Consider the following 18,255-nt stretch of genomic DNA (forward strand, 5'->3'; position numbering starts at 1 on the left):
GTTTGCTGGCAGCAGATTATCATTAGACACCACGGTCTGCCGCTTGAAAACGCTCATTTTTCAAAAGATTTGGATTGCCCGATGAACAGGCATCGGGCAATCAGCGGGAGTATTACACTGCAAGATGATTGCTAACAAGTGTTTATATGAACACTCATTAGCGATCATCTGCAAAAAAAAAAATCGGCAGGTGTATTAGAGGCTTTAGTCCTAAACATTTTCAAACTCATTTCCCTGGGCTGGATGAGGTCCCACATAAAGACCTAGCCTAAAATAGTTATTTCCATCTGGCCTTGACATCTGCCATGACAAAAGAGAGTCCTAGTCTTGTCATCAGTGGACCTCCCTAACAAGGTTTTTGCTAATGGTATTATCTGACTTTATTCCCAAAGGATTGTTCTTTGGTAACTATAATCAGGTCTTCTCTTCCAGTGTCTGCTATGAGCTTTCCTCATAAGGAATATAATCTCCATTCCCTAGATCTTTCCAGATGTTCTGAGGTTTAACCTGGAGTAAAGAGATCAGGAAGGTTGAGAATTTATGACTGAATTTCCAGAAGGAACAATGAGCTTAAGAGCCACCATACATACCCTGGATGGATAGTTTATGGCTGCCATTAGACTGGCTTACTTTATTCAGAACTCAGATTCCCTTAATTCGGTTAGAGTCCTTTTAAAGCAGTGTACACCTCTTTGGCTGATGAAGTTTGATCCTGCTGGAGCATATTTTTGCGTGTTGCATGGAGCTTGCACTGTATGTTGAATTTATGGTTCTCAGAAGAGACTGCTCTGTGGCAGTCTATTTAAGGCTACTTTCACACTAGCGTTCGGCTGTCCGCTCGTGAGCTCCGTTTGAAGGAGCTCACGAGCGGACCCGAACGCCTCCGTCCAGCCCTGATGCAGTCTGAATGGAGCGGATCCGCTCAGACTGCATCAGGGCTGGACGGAGGCGTTCGGGTCCGCTCGTGAGCTCCTTCAAACGGAGCTCACGAGCGGACAGCCGAACGCTGCTTGCAGCGTTCGGGTGTCCGCCTGGCCGTGCGGATCCGTTCAGACTTACAATGTAAGTCAATGGGAACGGATCCGCTTGAAGATGTCACCATATGGCTCAATCTTCAAGCGGATCCGTCCCCCATTGACTTTACATTGAAAGTCTGAACGGATCCGCGCAGGCTACTTGCGCACTTGCGAATTTTTTTAAAGTTATTAATGCAGAAGGATCCGTACTGAACGGAGCCTCCGTCTGCATTAATATGAGCGGATCCGTTCAGAACGGATCCGCCCGAACGCTAGTGTGAAAGTAGCCTTAGTTCTACCACAAAAGAAGGCCCTCTCTATGGGGATACTTCTTGTTAATTCCACATTATTGTGCTGCTCATAGGACATAAGGGAATTGTTGTTTTCTAACGTTAATCTGTTCCCTTAGTCCTAACACAGGACCAACTTTTCTTCCTTAGTACATTGCTTCTTTGTAATAAACACTGGGTAGGAGGGATAGATATATTTTTATAGACTCAGGGGTCTCTAATTAGTGATTAATTTAATTAAATAAAAATTCTATCTGTCCTACTAGTAGTACACAGGGGCAGAAATAGCCCATTATTGTTCTGCTGTTGGGACTAAGGGAGAACAGATTAACATTAGAAATCAATGATTACATACATTTTCTGCAGTGTTTGATGCCAAAAAAGCCTGTAAAAAATGCATGAAATTCATGGGAGTTTTATTGCAAGCCAAAAACACAGTCAAAAAGTAAAATAAAATAAAGTAAACCAACCAATAGGTTGTATAAACATAAAAAAAAGTATACTCTTTTGTTGCAGATCTAAACAGTTTAAGTTTATACTGAGTACAGGATTAGTAAATCTGCCTCCATGTGTGACTGAGGTCTCAGTCTTATTCTTAAACGGATGCAGCAGCTTCCAAAGTTGATGCCGCGTTATCCACCGCTGTAGCAGCCACAGTAATATGGTGGTGAACCTGGTCCCAGTCCTTTTGCAGTCTTGTGGAAGTTGCCTTGGCATAAGCATCTGCTATTCCTGGGAAGGTGACAACACTGGAACTCCGGGATGCCCAGATCACATGACTGCAGGGAAGATGGAGAGAGATGTAAGTTGGGGAATTATTATTATAAAGCCCAATCTAAAGACTTACTACTACTATAGCCAAAAGAAATGTCAAGGAGGATGTGAGAACAGTGAAACATTCCCTAAAATTTCCTCATAGGAACTTTCCCTACTCCCTCGTGTGGAGATCCGATTCTCCTTCTGAAAGAAAATAAGACATGGGAAAGTGGATCTCCCAAACGTGAGGTGAAAGTGTGTGGGGTTTTATGTGCAGAGCTCGATTTTTGCCTCACTAAAATCATTGGGGAGATAGACACCATATAAATGCTGGTGGGGTTTAAGACCTTAACCAAACTGCAAAATGTGGATGGAATTTTAGATTATTTGATGAAAACAGACAATTTCTAAGCTGTTCTGACAATAGCAGATCTGACTGGAACCCAATGGTGACTTCAGAAAAAATCTGCATGTGGATATTTGCCACCGATTTCAACCTACGCATTGCAAAGGGTGCAACCTATTAGACATGCTCCAGGGCTCTGCGTTGAGTAGTCTTGCTGAAGATTGCATTGCAAAACAAAAATATCACAAATTATTCCTCATTTGCTCCTCCTTTGCCTCCAATTTTCAGCTTTATTCTGTTTGCTGACCATATAGCCAGTGTTACTCAAATGCCGAGCTTCATCTCACCATGTTGATGTGAGCACTAGAGGCTATGCTGTCAGATGATTCATTAACAAAAACCACTGCACCTTCTAGAAAAAGTGTTTTCGGGGTATAGGTTCTTGATAGGAAGCCCTAAGCTACACAGGGAATTATTAGTAGCTCAGACATGCTACTAAATCACTAGCAAGCTATATGGGCAGCAATGGTGGCTGTGTTTGTGTCGGTTTCCCTGGGTACTCTGGTTTCTTCCTATGCCCCAAAGACATACTGATAGGGAAATTAGATTGTGAGCCCCATTGGAGACAGCAGGCAATGATGATGTATGTAAAGCACTGCAGAATATGCTCACTGTTTGTAAATAATGTAAAAGCAATTTTTCCAAATGGGTTTCTAAAAACTCTTTACAAAATTGCTTATGATCTTCTATTTCCTCCAAGAAAATTGACTAATTAGGCTCCTTTTTTTTTTTTTAAATCCTGCTACTTTAGACCGACCTGGTAGCTTAGGCCAGAGGTGACATTGATGACAACAGTTAAAACTGAAATTCCTGCTCCTTATGGTGCGCATATTTGTCCTACCCTCCGTCTCCTTATCTGTACGAGGAAGTGTAAGATTGGAATTGGGCCTCATTTAGACAGCTGTGTTCCAGACTAACCACGGGTTTAATGATCTGAACTTAAAGCATCAAAGATGCCTATGCTGCTGTTAGGTTGGGTCATTAGACCTGAGGTCGGTCTGGGATTTGCATCTGTAATGGGAACATTTTAATGTTCCCACATTCAAATTGAATGAAACCTTAGTACTAACCGAGGCTCATGAAAATCCCTAGGAGAAAACACCCACTGTACATAAAAGGTAAGGGGCTCCATTGCATAGTTTAAGATTGGCTCATGCAGTTATGGTGATCTGATGTTTGTTCCCCCTCCGTAGGCTTTCCATACCCATAGGATAATGTCCTTATCATATTGTGTCTGATGACCTTATTGTGGCCAAGCTGGCTGTGCTGTAGGTTCGGAGATAACAAGAGTCTACTGCACATGCATGACCTCCGCAAGGAACAATGCTGTTGGCTGTGTCTATGGGCAATTAAAAAGTACAATAGACCCCCAGTTAGACAGGAACTCATTTCATCATAAATAACTATTTAAATTCGGGTCAAATGGGCTGCCATCAGTCTGGGAGATGCAGACACATGTTTTCCATTAAAGGCTTAAAGGGGTTGTGCAGCTAGTAATATTGACGATTTATCCTCAGGATAGGTCATCAATATCTGATCCGTGGGTCCGACTCCTGGCACCCCTGCCAATCAGTTATTTGAAGAGTAGGCGCCACTTGTAGGAGTGCTACCTCCTCTTCAAGATTACACTGCGTGCCATCTCAGAGGTGCAGTGTAATTTTACGAGTGCTTATTTCATTCACTTAAATGGAACAAGCCTTTATAATTTCACTGCTCTGCCGTTGCAAGCGAGACTACAGGCAGTGTGATCTTGAAGAGGAAGTAGCGCTCCTACGAGTGCCGCCGCCGCCTCTTTAAACAGCTGATCTGTGGGCGTGCTGGGAATCAAACTCCTTTAACAGTGAAGAACCCATGGGAAATAGGCAAAAAGAGCAGTCATTGATGATGTCAATGTTGGTGAAAACATAAGAACATAGAAATTCAATGCTCCTGTATTTTATCAAGCTCTGTAACCCCTTCCATAGTTTGTCCTGGTTGTGGCTTACAAATACTCAGATCCATAAGTAACTGCACAGTACCTGTAATAAAGTTTATCCGGGAAGGCAAAATGATTGATGAACGCCCGCTCCAGCAGCATTAGTTGGTCATTGATCATTCGAACTCTAAGTGGTCTAGATGGGGAGAATGAAACAAAGTTAAAGAGGACCTATTCAGTCTCCTGGAATGTCTGTTTAACCTCTTGGCTCCATAAACAACTTCAATTTTTTTTATTTTAATTTTCATCTCCGCGCATTCCAAGATCCATAACTTTTTACTTCTGCATTCACATGTTCATACGAGAGCTTTATTTTTTGCTGAAAATCTCAAAAATACCAATAGCGCTAACTTTCTGTTCCTCTTGATCTAGCTGCGGTATCGTAGCAGAACTGCTGCACTAATGTAAGTGATGCACAATAATATTACTGATACCGCGCTCTCCCCACACTCAGAAAGAATGCAAGCCCCCCCCCCCCCCACCCCTGCTAAAAAGGTGCCTGTGATGACTTGATCAGTCTAAAATACCTCGCTGATAACTTCAAATCCTCTGGTGTCCTTATTCCTTTAGTGCGTAGGTAGCGGGTTATTGCAGGCAAAAGTTTGGTACCTGGACATGGAAGTCACGCCCCAGCCAGTGGCGCGGCTCCGTCAGTGCAAGGTCGTGGTTCGCGCTCCTTCGGAGCAGCCTGTTACGTTACTTCTGCAACTGCGGATGGTTGCAGAGACTACAATACCTATCGACACGTTTCGGACAGTGAGCTGTCCTTCGTCGAGAAGATTGATTGATCATACTAGGCACTACCCTTCTATCTGCTTGCTCCTGCCCTCACTCTTTTAACCTGTTGTGTGCTGTTTTCTCATAATCACTCTAATAGAGATTAATTAATTCAAATTTATTCCACCAAACATACTTTATATTTATTATTGTTTTGGGTGTTTTTACTGATTTTAGTCAAACGCAGATAGTTCTATCTCTGTATTCAGACCAGATGGTACCAGGGTATCCATTTTAAAGATCCATTTAGTTTCCCCTCTAGACATATCTTTAATGACATCTCCTCCCCTTCTATTTTTCTTTACCACTTCTAACCCACAAAATGTTGATCCTATAAATTTTCCTTCATGTTTTTCCTTATAGTGACGCAATAACGGTTGCCCCTCAAATTTCCTTTTAATGTTGTACATGTGTTCCCCTATTCTTTTTTTCAGCTGTCTCTTTGTACGGCCAATATAAATTTTACTATAGGGGCATATTATAGCGTATATTACTCCCCAACTCCCACAAGTAATCAGTTCTTCAATATTTTGTATATACATTCCCTCTGTATTCTTTATATGCGCCTGAGCACTATTTCTTTGCGATTTCTTTCACCCCTACACATTTTTTACATGGGAAAAAACCTTTTAATAGGCCTTCTACCTTTTGGTGTTTAACCTTCATAATACCAGTAGTTGTGCATTTGTTAGTAGATTCAATCGCATATCCAATATTTTTCGCTTTGCGATAAATTAATTTTGGTGTAGAGGGGATAAATTCCCCTATTATTTTATCCTCCTTTTAGAGTGTCCCAATACTTTTCTTGAAGTACGATACTTGATTATTGTATGGTATGATAATAGATGGTATTGTAAAATCCTCTTCTTTTTTTCCTTTATTACCCTGTCTTCCAGTAACATCTGTCTATTTAATTGGCTTATTTCTGTTTATTGTTGTATAGATTTCTCCTGGTCATATCCCTTACTTTCAATTTTCTTTTGCATCAATTCTGCTTCCCTTTCATAATCTTCTACTTTTGTACAGTTCCTTTTAATACACATGAATTGGCTCCTTGGTACGTTTTCTAACCAACGAGGTAAATGACAGCTTTCCCTGGAGATAAAGCTGTTTGCGACTGTAGGCTTATTGTATGTTTTTGTGCATATTTTTCCTTCTTCAATGTATACTGTTAAATCTAAAAAGTGTATTTCTTCTTTGCTATAACTTGCTGTGAATGCTAGGTAAAATTCTTTTTTATTTAACTCTTTAAAAAATTCCTGCAATTTTTTTTCCTTCTAAAATAAAAACCACATCATCGATAAAACGCCGCCATAGGACGAGGCCCGCCCGGAGCTCATCATTAGGATGGATGAACTGATGTTCCCATTTACATTTATCCTTTCCTCTTTATATTGAATAATATGTCTGATCTATGGTGGGACAGAAAAGAGTGAATTCAGAGGGTCCAAACCATATTTGAGACCAATTGGGCAGTCCTAATGATATGGATTATAACTCATACCTCCCGTTTATTAAAAATACAATGCAACAACTAGAATATTCATTAAATATGGAGATGAGGGACCTCTGGGAAATAACTAAGTTGGAGAAATACTTAGAATGGGATGTTATACCAAAAGGACTAAAAGTCGAAAAAACACTGTCTGGGGATATGGGTAATAAGGACATCAGAGAGTCGGGACAAATGTTCCATGATTTTTCTAGCAGGGCAATTATTTTTTATCATCCATAAAAAGAGAAAGACTATGATAGATGACTATGTACCTAATATATACAGTGACCAAGACAATAATGCATTAATTTTGACAACCCATAGTGAACGTGATGAAATAGATGGCCCTGATCCCATAGCCCCAATATCGCCAACATTGGTAATACACAACTCAGAAATTCCCACTCAAAACAGTTTTAGCCCACTAAGTCAAATCAATGATGAACAAAGAGTAATAGAGGAAAAATTAGATGAGAGAAACACAAAAGAAAATAGGGCGAACATAGATCTAACCATGAGAGAGATGAAGAAAGAATCAAAGATGGGAGAGAACAAGAATAAGAACAGTTTAAAGGAGAATAGAGGTGAAGGGAGAAGGAAATCTATTATTAAAAAGACAGTAAAAAATTATTTTTTCCAGGCCCAAAAAAATGGAAACAAAAAAGGGTGTGTAGGGGAGGGAAACTCGCCAAAAATAAAAGACAACAAATAAAAGATAATGACAGAGGAGGTTCTAGGCCAAAAAATCTACAACTTAAGTTATCATGCACTGACTAAAGGAGAGATTTGCATCCTAAAAAAGGGATTAAAATTTGCGCCCACTGTATTCTTCAATAAATTCTAAGCGTTTTATAGGCATTAGGAAATTCATGCGTAAATTGGCACTGAAAAGATACTTTAAAAAAAAAAAAAAACTATAAAAAACCAGTACAAATAAAGAAAAGGGTCAAGTGGATGTGAATGAGAATACAGATTCATTTAAAACACACTGATTTGAAACCTATATCTAAATATCACCCTCTACAACAATATTCACCTGAACCAAACCACTAAAGAAATAAGGAAAATCAAACAACCCAAGAATCCCCAATTTATGAGAAATATCTCCGAAGAGAAAAAAGTCATAATCTGTATGCAGGATAATAATGAAATTATCATCCGTCCCGCTGACAAAGGAGGCCAGGGACATATTGAGCGACGTAAAAACATAAAAACAATCAAGAAATGATCCAACAGAACTGTTTAAAAAAGAACTGAAGGAACTTGTTCAGAAAGGGAGAAATAGAGGCATTCTACAGAAAAAAGAAGCAACTTTTATTTATATACAACACCCAAAAATTGCGACATTTTGCCATAATCCCAAAATTCATAAAAATGCGCAGAACCCACAGGGCAGACCCATTGTGTCTGGGAATTTTTTTTTAACTAGCTCACTTTCCAGATACGTTGACCAATTTTTGCACAAGCCCTTCCAACATATATCAAGGATACGAAACACACATTTCAAATTCTAGACAACAAAAAAATGGAAGAAAAATGATATAATGGGCACTTTGGATGTAAAATCTCTTTATACTGTTATTGAAAATCAAAAAGGCTGTGACGCAGCCAAATTCTTCTTACAGGCGCAGGGTGAACTATCAGGAGAACAAATTTACTATATAGGGGACTGTATTCTGTTTATTTTAGGGAGGAATTATTTTATTTATAATAAAGACTTTTACCTCCAGACATGGGGGACCGCGATGGGGACGAGATTCGCACCGGGGTTCGCTAAGGGTACTTTCACACTTGCGTTTTTCTTTTCCGGCATAGAGTTCCGTCACAAGGGCTCTATACCGGAAAAGAACTGATCAGTTTTATCCCCATGCATTCTGAATGGAGAGTAATCCGTTCAGTTTGCATCAGGATGTCTTTAGTTCAGTCGTTTTGACTGATCAGGCAAAAGAGAAAACCGCAGCATGCTACGGTTTTATCTCCGGCGAAAAAAACTGAAGACTTGCCTGAACGCCGGATCCGGCATTTTTTCCCATAGGGGATGTATTAGTGCCGGATCCGGCGTTCAGAATACCGGAATGCCGGATCCGTCATTCCGTTATGCGCATGCGCAGACTGAAAAAAAGGTGAAAAAAATAAATGCCGGATCCGTTTTGCCGGATGACATCGGAACGACTGATCCGGCATTTCAATGCATTTTTTCGACTGATCAGGCATTTTTCAGACTGATCAGGATCCTGATCAGTCTTACTAATGCCATCAGTTAGCATACATTTTGCCTGATCCGGCAGGCAGTTCCGGCGACTGAACTGCCCGCCGGATCTCTCTGCCGCAAGTGTGAAAGTAGCCTTATCTGTATGTGGGACGTTGGGAACATCAGTTCATCCACCCTAATGGTGAGCTCCGGGCGGGCCTCGTCCTATGCCGGCGTTTTATCGATGATGTGTTTTTATTTGGGAAGGGGGGGGGGGGATTGCAAGGAGAGTAAAATAAAAATGAATTTTACCTAGAATTCACACCAAGTTATAACAAAGAAGAAATACACTTTTTAGATTAACCTGTATACTTTGAAGAAGGAAAAATCTGCACGAAAACATGCAATAAGCCTACAGTCGCAAACAGCTTTATCTCCAGGGAAAGCTGTCATTTACCTCGTTGGTTAGAAAACGTACCAAGGAGCCAATTCATGTGTATTGTACAAAAGTAGAAGATTATGAAAGGGAAGCAGAATTGATGCAAAAGTAAAATTGAAAGTAAGGGATATGACCAGGAGAAATTGATACAACAATAAACAGAAATTGGCCAATTAAATAGACAGATGTTACTGGAAGACAGGGTAATAAAGGAAAAAAGAAGAGGATTTTACAATACCATCTATTATCATACCATACAATAGTCAAGTATCGTACTTCAAGAAAATAGTCTCTAAGTATTAGGACACTCTAAAGGAAGATAAAATAATAGGGGAATTTATCCCCTCTACACCAAAATTCATTTATCGCAAAGCAAAAAAATATTGGATATGCGATTGAATCTACTAACAAATGCACAACTACTGGTATTATGAAGGTTAAACACCAAAAGGTAGAAGGCCTATTAAAAGGTTTTTTCCCATGTAAAAAATGTGTAGGATGAAAGAAATCACAAAGAAATAGTGCTCAGACGCAAATAAAGAATACGGAGGGAATGTATATGCAAAATATTGAAGAACTGATTACTTGTGCGGATATGTTGCAAAAAAGCATATAAATCCTTACGGAAATTCATGCGAATCTTATATGCGTTTACCCCCCTGTGTGCAGGTAGCCTAATAGGGGTGTATTTAAACTTGGCGGGTGAGTTGCAGTTAAAACATTTTTGCAAACAATTTCTGATGCACTATGGGTTTTACAGGTGAAATGTAGTAAAAATGCATGCGGCTTTAACTGCTACATGATATGTTCTCTAAATGTGAGGTTTGGATTTTACAGCTGGGGATTTATGGTTTAATCTCAGTAAGAAAAGTTATTGACTACTGGAGTGAAATAGAACATGATCAATAAGCTGCACGTGAGGATATGTTGTACATATAAACTTACGTCGTCTTTTCTGCATCCTTCAGCTCTGAAATTGTCTTGTCGAGCTCATCAGAAAATTTCTGGTATCTTGCAATTGCATTCTTCAATGGCACTGAAACCCAGATGGTCTGCATTAATATCAATTGTCTCAATAAAATCATTCTTAACAGATGCAAATTGGAGAAGAAAGATGGCTGACAAGCACTGTAGAACCAGTAGTGGTGGCCATGGAACCACCCCAGAAACATGTATACTTTTTAGCTACACAGATTTTGTTTATGCACTTGACAGAAGACAACGATTCAAAGACTTAGAGCAGGGGAGCCCAACCTTCCCAGGTGGGTCACAGTAAAACTTATGGGATATTCCCACCAGTGACATTTATAGGACATTAATAGAATATAACATAAATGCCTGGTAGGTTGGGTTCAACCTTTGGGCCACCATTACACCTGTTTCTGGAATAACGAAAAGGTTTTCACTATTAATAGTACAAGTACCAGTTTTGGCTGAATTACTATTTCATGTTGCTTACAATCAAACCATGTTTCCCCTATAACAGTTGCAGCCACATCCTGCCCCTAAAAATAATGCCAGCTACCCCATGCCCACATTAGTATTTATCTGCTCCTGCTACAATGCTACTGCCACTGAGGGAGAAAAGGGAAGAGGAGCAATGCTGCTGCCAGTGGAGGATATTTGGGAAAGGGGGCTATCGGTGGAGGAGCGGAACACTACCACTGCCAATGGGGGAGGAATGGAAAGTGGCAGTGTTGTTTCTTGTGCGGAGGTAAGGGAAGTGGGGCAATGCTGTTGCCAGTGGAGGTGAAGTCGGAGGGGGACAATGCTGCTGCCAGTGGGGTAGGAGTGGGAAGAGGGCAGTGTTGCTACCATTAATAACGTGTGCAGTGGTGCTGCATTTTGTTATTTGGCACTGCTAGGGAAGAATTTTGTGCTGCTCTGTGGTATTTCTTTGGCAGTTCTAAAGAGATATTTTGTGGTGTTTAGAACTTTTGGGAGGGTATTCTGTGCTGCATTATAGAAGTTGTGGAAATATTTGTGCACTGTTGTGGTATTTGGTGCTTTGGGATGTATTATATGTTGCATTGTGGTAGGTGGTGTTATTTGGGAGGCATGCTGTGCTACACCTAGGTATTTGGTGCTGCTAGGTGGGCACTGCGTTGTGGCATTTGTTTGCTGCTCTTCGAGAGGTAATATGGGTGCTGTGCGGTAGTATTTATTCGCTCTTGAGGCCAAAGCATCACCATTTTTTGGCTAGTGTCACAAGGGTGTCAAGAGCCACGCCTGACTCCGTTGTACCTGGGGTCAGGAGGTCGCATCGGTTGGCTGCACGCTCTATGTAAGATAGGGAAGTTTCCTTATAGTAGCTTTCTGAGTTTGCTTTGCGAACCCTTTTGGCTCACTCAGGGATCCGTAGCTCCTTCTCTCAGCTGTTCCTTGTCCAGCACTCCCAATCCTCCTTATATTCCCCTCTCACACTTCTCTGGTTGCCAGATATAGAGCTTCCTGCCTGGACATCTATTCTGACCCACTGGAGCTGTGTTGCTGCGTTCTCTGGTAGTTGATCCAGAACGCTACCCTCCGGATCCCTGTTGGACCTTTGTGGACAGTTGTTGTCGTCCACCTGGGTGTTTTGTGTTTGTCTGTGTTTGTCTGTCCTCTCCCTGGTGTTTCCCTCTTAGTGTCAGTGGTGAGGACTAGCGATCCCACCGGCCCGTTCATTATCTAGGGTTCATTTCAGGGAAAGCCAGGGTTTAGGCACGTGATCGCCGCACGGGTGAGGAACCCGTCTAGAACGTCAGGGCAGTCAGGTGCCAGCCGCAAGGAGAGTTAGGGGTCACCACCTTTCCCTGTCCCTTGGGCAGGACTTTCCCTTTTTCCTCCCTGTGTGTGTTGCCGGTCATTACAGCTAGTGAGGACCAAGTAGAAAAAAAGTATGAGAACATTTACATGTATTCTTCAGATCCTGCAGTGATTTGTATGATTGGCGTATGGACAAAAGAACAGGGCTGCCACCTAGTGGCAAAACTCTTCTCTACATCCCTGTCACGGTAGGTAAGCAGGGAAATAACCAAACACAAGGAAAAACAAACAGAACAATAGACTAGGCCCAAAAGCTAGGGAGAAAAGGGTCTCCTCCTAGCGATCCCTAAGGCTTTTCCTATATTGCTGTGCCGATGTGCATACCCTTATGGTGGATATGCACATGCCCTCGTGCCTAAGTCTATACACCCTGGAAAAACCCTGAGCAGTAGGGAAAGGGGAAGAGGCTACCTGCTTCTTCAAACAGGAGGAAGCAAGCGTCTCCCTAGAGGCCTAGATAAAAGACACCAAGGTAAGACACAGAGAGGACTTATCTTGAGCTAAGCTGGAGCAGCCGATCCACAACACATCCAAAGCCCACAGGAATGAATTATAACCCGCACAGGCCACTGGGAGAAGAAGGAATAAATAGCCTCCCTAACAGTCAACCCAGTGCACCTGAGGGAAGGTGGATCCAGCTCAAACCAAAACCAAAACAAAGAGAAGAGTCAGACATGTGCAGCCAGTCTGACAGATTGCCGCACATTCACAGGGCAAGGCGTGACAATCCCAAGGGTTTTTTGAGAACCATGTCTTCCTGACCCAAGACACATTCCTAGTACTTCTAAATGCCTGAAATTATTTATACAGAGGCATAAAGTATTCCCTGTCAGATTCCATATGAATCCAGACTGCTTATGCCTCCATAGTAAGGAGATGCAGGGACTCTGTATACTGTATACATAATGACTATGGGGCACACAGGATTTGACACAGGTATAATTTGGAACAGGTGTTCTATTTTGTGTTTGATTTACCAAAAGTCGTACCTTATTGATAAATTTGACCTATTTAATATACTGCTAAGGCCTCATCGTTGTGCGCATCCGTGGCCGTTGTGCTGTTTTCCGTTTTTTTTTCACGGACCCATTGACTTTCAATGGGTCAGTGGAAAAATCGGAAAATGCACCGTTTTGCAGCCGAGACCGTGATCCGTGTATCCTGTCCGTCAAAAAAATATGACCTGTCCTATTTTTTTGACGGACAACGGTTCACGGACCCATTCAAGTCAATGGGTCCGTGAAAGAACATGGATGCACACAAGATTGGCATCCGTGTCCGTGATCCGTGGCCGTAGGTTACTTTCATACAGACGGATCCGAAGATCCGTCTGCATAAAAGCTTTTTCAGATCTAAGTTTTCACTTCGTGAAAACTCATATCCGACAGTATATTCTAACACAGAAGCGTTCCCATGTCCCAGTTTTCTAGTTGGAATACACTACAAACTGTGTACAAGACTGCCCCCTGCTGCCTGGCAGCACCCGATCTCTGACAGGGGGCCGTGATCAGCACAATTAACCCCTTCAGGTGCGGCACCTGAAGGGGTTAATTGTACTATCATATCCCCCTGTAAGAGATCAGGGCTGCCAGGCAGCAGGGGGCAGACCCCCCCCTCCCCAGTTTAAATATCATTGGTGGCCAGTGCGCCCCCCCCCCTCCCTCTATTGTAATAATTTGTTGGTGGCACAGTGTGCGCCCCCCCCTTCCTCCCTCTATTGTAATAATTCGTTGGTGGCACAGTGTGCGCCCGCCCACCCGGCCCCCCCTTCCTCCCTCTATTGTAATAATTCGTTGGTGGCACAATGTGCGCCCCCCATCGCCCCCCCCCCTCTATAGCATTAACAACATTGGTGGCCAGTGTGCGGCCTTCCATCTCCCCCGATCATTGGTGGCAGCGGAGTTCCGATCGGAGTCCCAGTTTAATCGCTGGGGCTCCGATCGGTAACCATGGCAACCAGGACACTACTGCAGTCCTGGTTGCCATGGTTACTTAGCAATAGTAGAAGATTCATACTTACCTGCTGGCTGCTGCGATGTTCGTGTCCGGCCGGGAGCTCCACCTACTGGTAAGTGACAAGTGTGTGCGGCGCATTGCTAAATGAACTGTCACTTACCAGTAGAAGGAGCTCCCGGCCGGACACAGACATCGCAGCTCCCAGGTAAGTATGAATCTTTTACTATTGTACTATTGCTAAGTAACCATGGCAACCAGGGCTGCAGTAGCGTCCTGGTTGCCATGGTTACCGATCGGAGCCCCAGCGATTAAACTGGGACTCCGATCGGAACTCCGCTGCCACCAATGATGGGGGGGGGGGGATGGGAGGCCGCACACTGGCCACCAATGTTGTTAATGCTATAGAGGGAGGGGGGGCCGATGGGGGGCGCACACTGTGCCACCAACTAATTATTACAATAGAGGGAGGAAAGGGGGGGCGCACACTGTGCCACCAACCTATTATTACAATAGAGGGGGGGGGGGGCCCGCACTGGCCACCAATGATATTCAAACTGGGGAGGGGGGGGGGGGGGTCTGCCCCCTGCTGCCTGGCAGCCCTGATCTCTTACAGGGGGATATGATAGTACAACTAACCCCTTCAGGTGCGGCACCTGAGGGGTTAATTGTGCTGATCACGGCCCCCTGTAAGAGATCGGGTGCTGCCAGGCAGCAGGGGGCAGTCATGTACACAGTTTGTAGTATATTCTAACTAGAAGCGTCCCCATCACCATGGGAACTCCTCTGTGTTAGAATATACTGTCGGAAATGAGTTTTCACATCTAACTCATATCCGACAGTATATTCTAACATAGAGGCGTTCCCATGGTGATGGGGACGCTTCAGTTAAACGCTTCAAGTTAAAATATACCATTGGATTGGAGAAAACTCAGATCTGATGGTATAAAAGGGACTCCAGACTTTACATTGAAAGTCAATGGGGATCCGTTTGAAATGGCACCATATTGTGTCAACGTCAAACGGATCCGTCCCCGTTGACTTGCATTGTAATTCAGGACGGATCCGTTTGGCTCCGCACGGCCAGGCGGACACCAAAACGACTTTTTTTTTCATGTCCGTGGATCCTCCAAAAATCAAGGAAGACCCACGGATGAAAAAACGGTCACGGATCACGGACCTACGGACCCCGTTTTTGCGGACCGTGAAAAAATACTGTCGTGTGCATGAGGCCTAAGATGTAGCACTTGGACATAAATGGATTAACATCTGTGATTTGTATGTTATTTGCAGCCTAGGCATGGATATTTTAATAAATGTCTTGCCCTCTAAGGACTCATGCACACAACCGTAATTTTTTCCTTGTCCGTTCCGTTTTTTTTGTGTGCTCCTTATGCAAAACCATTCACTTCAATGGGTCTGCAAAAAACTGAGAAATGACTCTGTGTGCGTTCCATTTCCATATGTCCGCATTGCCATTCCGCAAAAAAGATAGAACATGTCTTATTCTTGTCTGTTTGGCGGACAAGGATAGGCATTGTTACAATGGATCTGCAAAAAAACGGATGCAATATGGATGTCACACAGACGTTATCCATATTTTTTGCAGATCCGTGTTTTGCAGACCACAGCTCTAAGGCTTCATTCAGACGTCCGTATGTGTTTTGCGTATCCGCAAAACACGGACACCGGCAATGTGCGGTCCGCATTTTGCGGACCGCACATCGCCCGGCACTTAATAGAAAATGACTATTCTTGTCCGCAATTGCAGACAAGAATATGACATGTTCTATTTTTTTCGGGATCGGAATTGCGGACCTGGAAGTGCAAAAGACGTTCGTGTGAATGAGCCCTAAGACTAAGTTCACACTTCAGTTATTTGATCAGTTGTTTCCATCAGTCACTGTGAGCCAGAACCAGCAGTGGAGCCGACTCAGGGATCAGGTATAATGATTTGATTTGCACCTGTTCTGAGTTTTTGACTCCTGGTTTTGGCTCACAATAAGGCCCATTTCACACGAGCGAGTTTTCCGCGCCGGTGCAAAGCGTGGCCTGAACGTGTATAGCACCCACACTGAATCCTGACCCATTCATTTCAATGGGTCTGTGTACATTTTTTTCATGCATCAGTTCTGCGTTGCGTGAAAAACGCAGCATGTTCTATTTTCTGTGTTTTTCACGCAGCCCTGGCTCCATAGAAGTGAATGGGGCTTCAGTGAAAAACACATTTCATCCAGAAGCAAGTGCGGATGCAACGTGTTTTTCACAGAGATGTTGTTTGTAAAGCTTCCGTTTTTTTTATCACGCGCGGGAAAAATGCATCAAAATGCATTAAACGCAATCGCAGACAAAACTGACTGAACTTTCGTGCAAGAAGGTGCAAGTTTCACTGAACTGGACATGATGGACCATGTGATGAGCGCAGTGACGTCATCAAAGGTCCTTTACCCAGGTCCTGAAGAAAGTGGATGGGGTTAAATTTGTTTATTATTTTTAACCCCTCAATGGACATTTTACTATGCATTCTGTATTTAGAAAGCTATTATTTTCCCTTATAACCATGTTATAAGGGAAAATAATAAAATCTTACACAACACCGATCCCAAACCCGAACTTCTGTGAAGAAGTCCGGGTTCGGGTCTGGGTACCAAACATGCCGATTTTTCTCACGCGCGTTCAAAACGCATCTTGTCCGGCCCTCACACGCAACGCTCATAAAGTAAGCCTCGGTATGCGCTGGCGTGAGGTTCACATTTTTTGCGACATTTTGAAAAGTTGCAACACATAAATGAACCATAATCCTGGTGTAATCTGTCGTTCTCATCTAGAAAATGGAACTCGTGAGGAATTGGCGAAGAGACACAAAAGTTGCAAATATCGGGGGGAAAAGTTGCAAAAACACATTTTGCTTTTTTTTTTATACAAAAAAACAGGTGTGCCTGGTTTCATAGATGAGCCCCTATACAGGAAAATTAGGTCAACCTAAATCTGTCTAATGCCCATGCCCAGGTTTAGCTTTGCAGAATGGCTTGAAGGGCTCATAGAAAGGAAGGGCAAGATGACAGGTTGGAACTTTGTGGTTTTTATGGGCTCCCTCTACCCTAGCCATTATAGAGGACCCATCACCTCTCCACACATGTCTGTTTAGTAACTACTTGCGTCCCCCATCTACCTGCATAGTCCGACACTGGCAGTACTGATTGAATAGTGTCAGACTCTGCAGGGACACACCCCCAACTGGTAACATCCATCTGGACCTTCGAAGAAAACTTTTTGTTATGCATTCATAACTTCTAGTAGAAATAATAAAGGAACGACACAACATAGTCATAAGAATAGATGCTCCAGAATTGCTATTACATGGGGGATGCAAGTAGTCACTAAGACATGTCAGGAGAGGGGACAGGTACTCTTTAAGGGCATCTGTATAATCAATGGACTTTTTTTTTATTTTTTGACGTGCATATCATTTTGCTCTCATTACCCAAAGAGATGCCTCTGGTTGTAAGCTCGGCAGAAAACTGTGTTTCAGCAGTCTTGTAGTAGTTTTCCAATGTTTCTGAGTAATCTCTTGGCCCAAGTGGAAGGATGAGACTGTCTGCAAGTCGCAGTAGAACATTACCAGCCGTGCGGGCCACTGCTTGATGACTGGTAAATCCTAGAGGGAAAAGGAGAAGACATGAGTCTGACAAGAAGCCGTAGAATACATCTCCGATAATGGTCTACATACAGAAGGGATGGAGCCACCAGGAGGAAGGAAGAATAGATTTCTCTTCTACATGATCAGATGGTTTTCTTACCTGGATCAATATGCTTATCTGTATAATCAAACGTGTCAAAAGCAGTGTGATAAGCTGGATAGATACGGGCAGATGTCTTGCTCTGCGGAGTGGAGAAAACAGATAACAATATACAAGAATTACCTATAATTTATAACAATAGTCACACAGGTACACAGTGAAAAACATAGTTCACCCCCCGAATACCATTATCGGTGGTTTTTCAAAAAAATAGGTAATTAAATTAATTTAACTTAATGGCAGTCAATGCTCAACATTCTGGCTACCAGTATTCACCACAAGGGGGAGCTTAGGAGCTAACTGCAGACAGTTACACACTGGAATCAACACTAATACAGTACGCAGTAAG

General features: G+C 42.7%; 1 protein-coding gene across 1 annotated transcript in view; it reads right to left on the bottom strand.

Moving 5' to 3' along the window:
- Positions 1 to 1,725: 1,725 nt before the first annotated feature.
- The window catches only part of NAALADL1 (N-acetylated alpha-linked acidic dipeptidase like 1), a 73,582-nt gene continuing 57,052 nt past the window's right edge, over positions 1,726 to 18,255 (bottom strand). The window contains exons 6-10 of the mRNA XM_044269253.1: positions 17,907 to 17,988; positions 17,591 to 17,764; positions 10,291 to 10,381; positions 4,487 to 4,579; positions 1,726 to 2,085 (exon numbers count right to left, since the gene is read on the bottom strand). Coding sequence (XP_044125188.1) covers positions 1,902 to 2,085; positions 4,487 to 4,579; positions 10,291 to 10,381; positions 17,591 to 17,764; positions 17,907 to 17,988 — 624 coding nt within the window. The 3' untranslated portion in view covers positions 1,726 to 1,901. The remainder of the gene's footprint in view (positions 2,086 to 4,486; positions 4,580 to 10,290; positions 10,382 to 17,590; positions 17,765 to 17,906; positions 17,989 to 18,255) is intronic.

The sequence above is a fragment of the Bufo gargarizans genome, chromosome 10 (assembly GCF_014858855.1).
Source record: "Bufo gargarizans isolate SCDJY-AF-19 chromosome 10, ASM1485885v1, whole genome shotgun sequence".
NCBI classification, from domain to species: domain Eukaryota; kingdom Metazoa; phylum Chordata; class Amphibia; order Anura; family Bufonidae; genus Bufo; species Bufo gargarizans.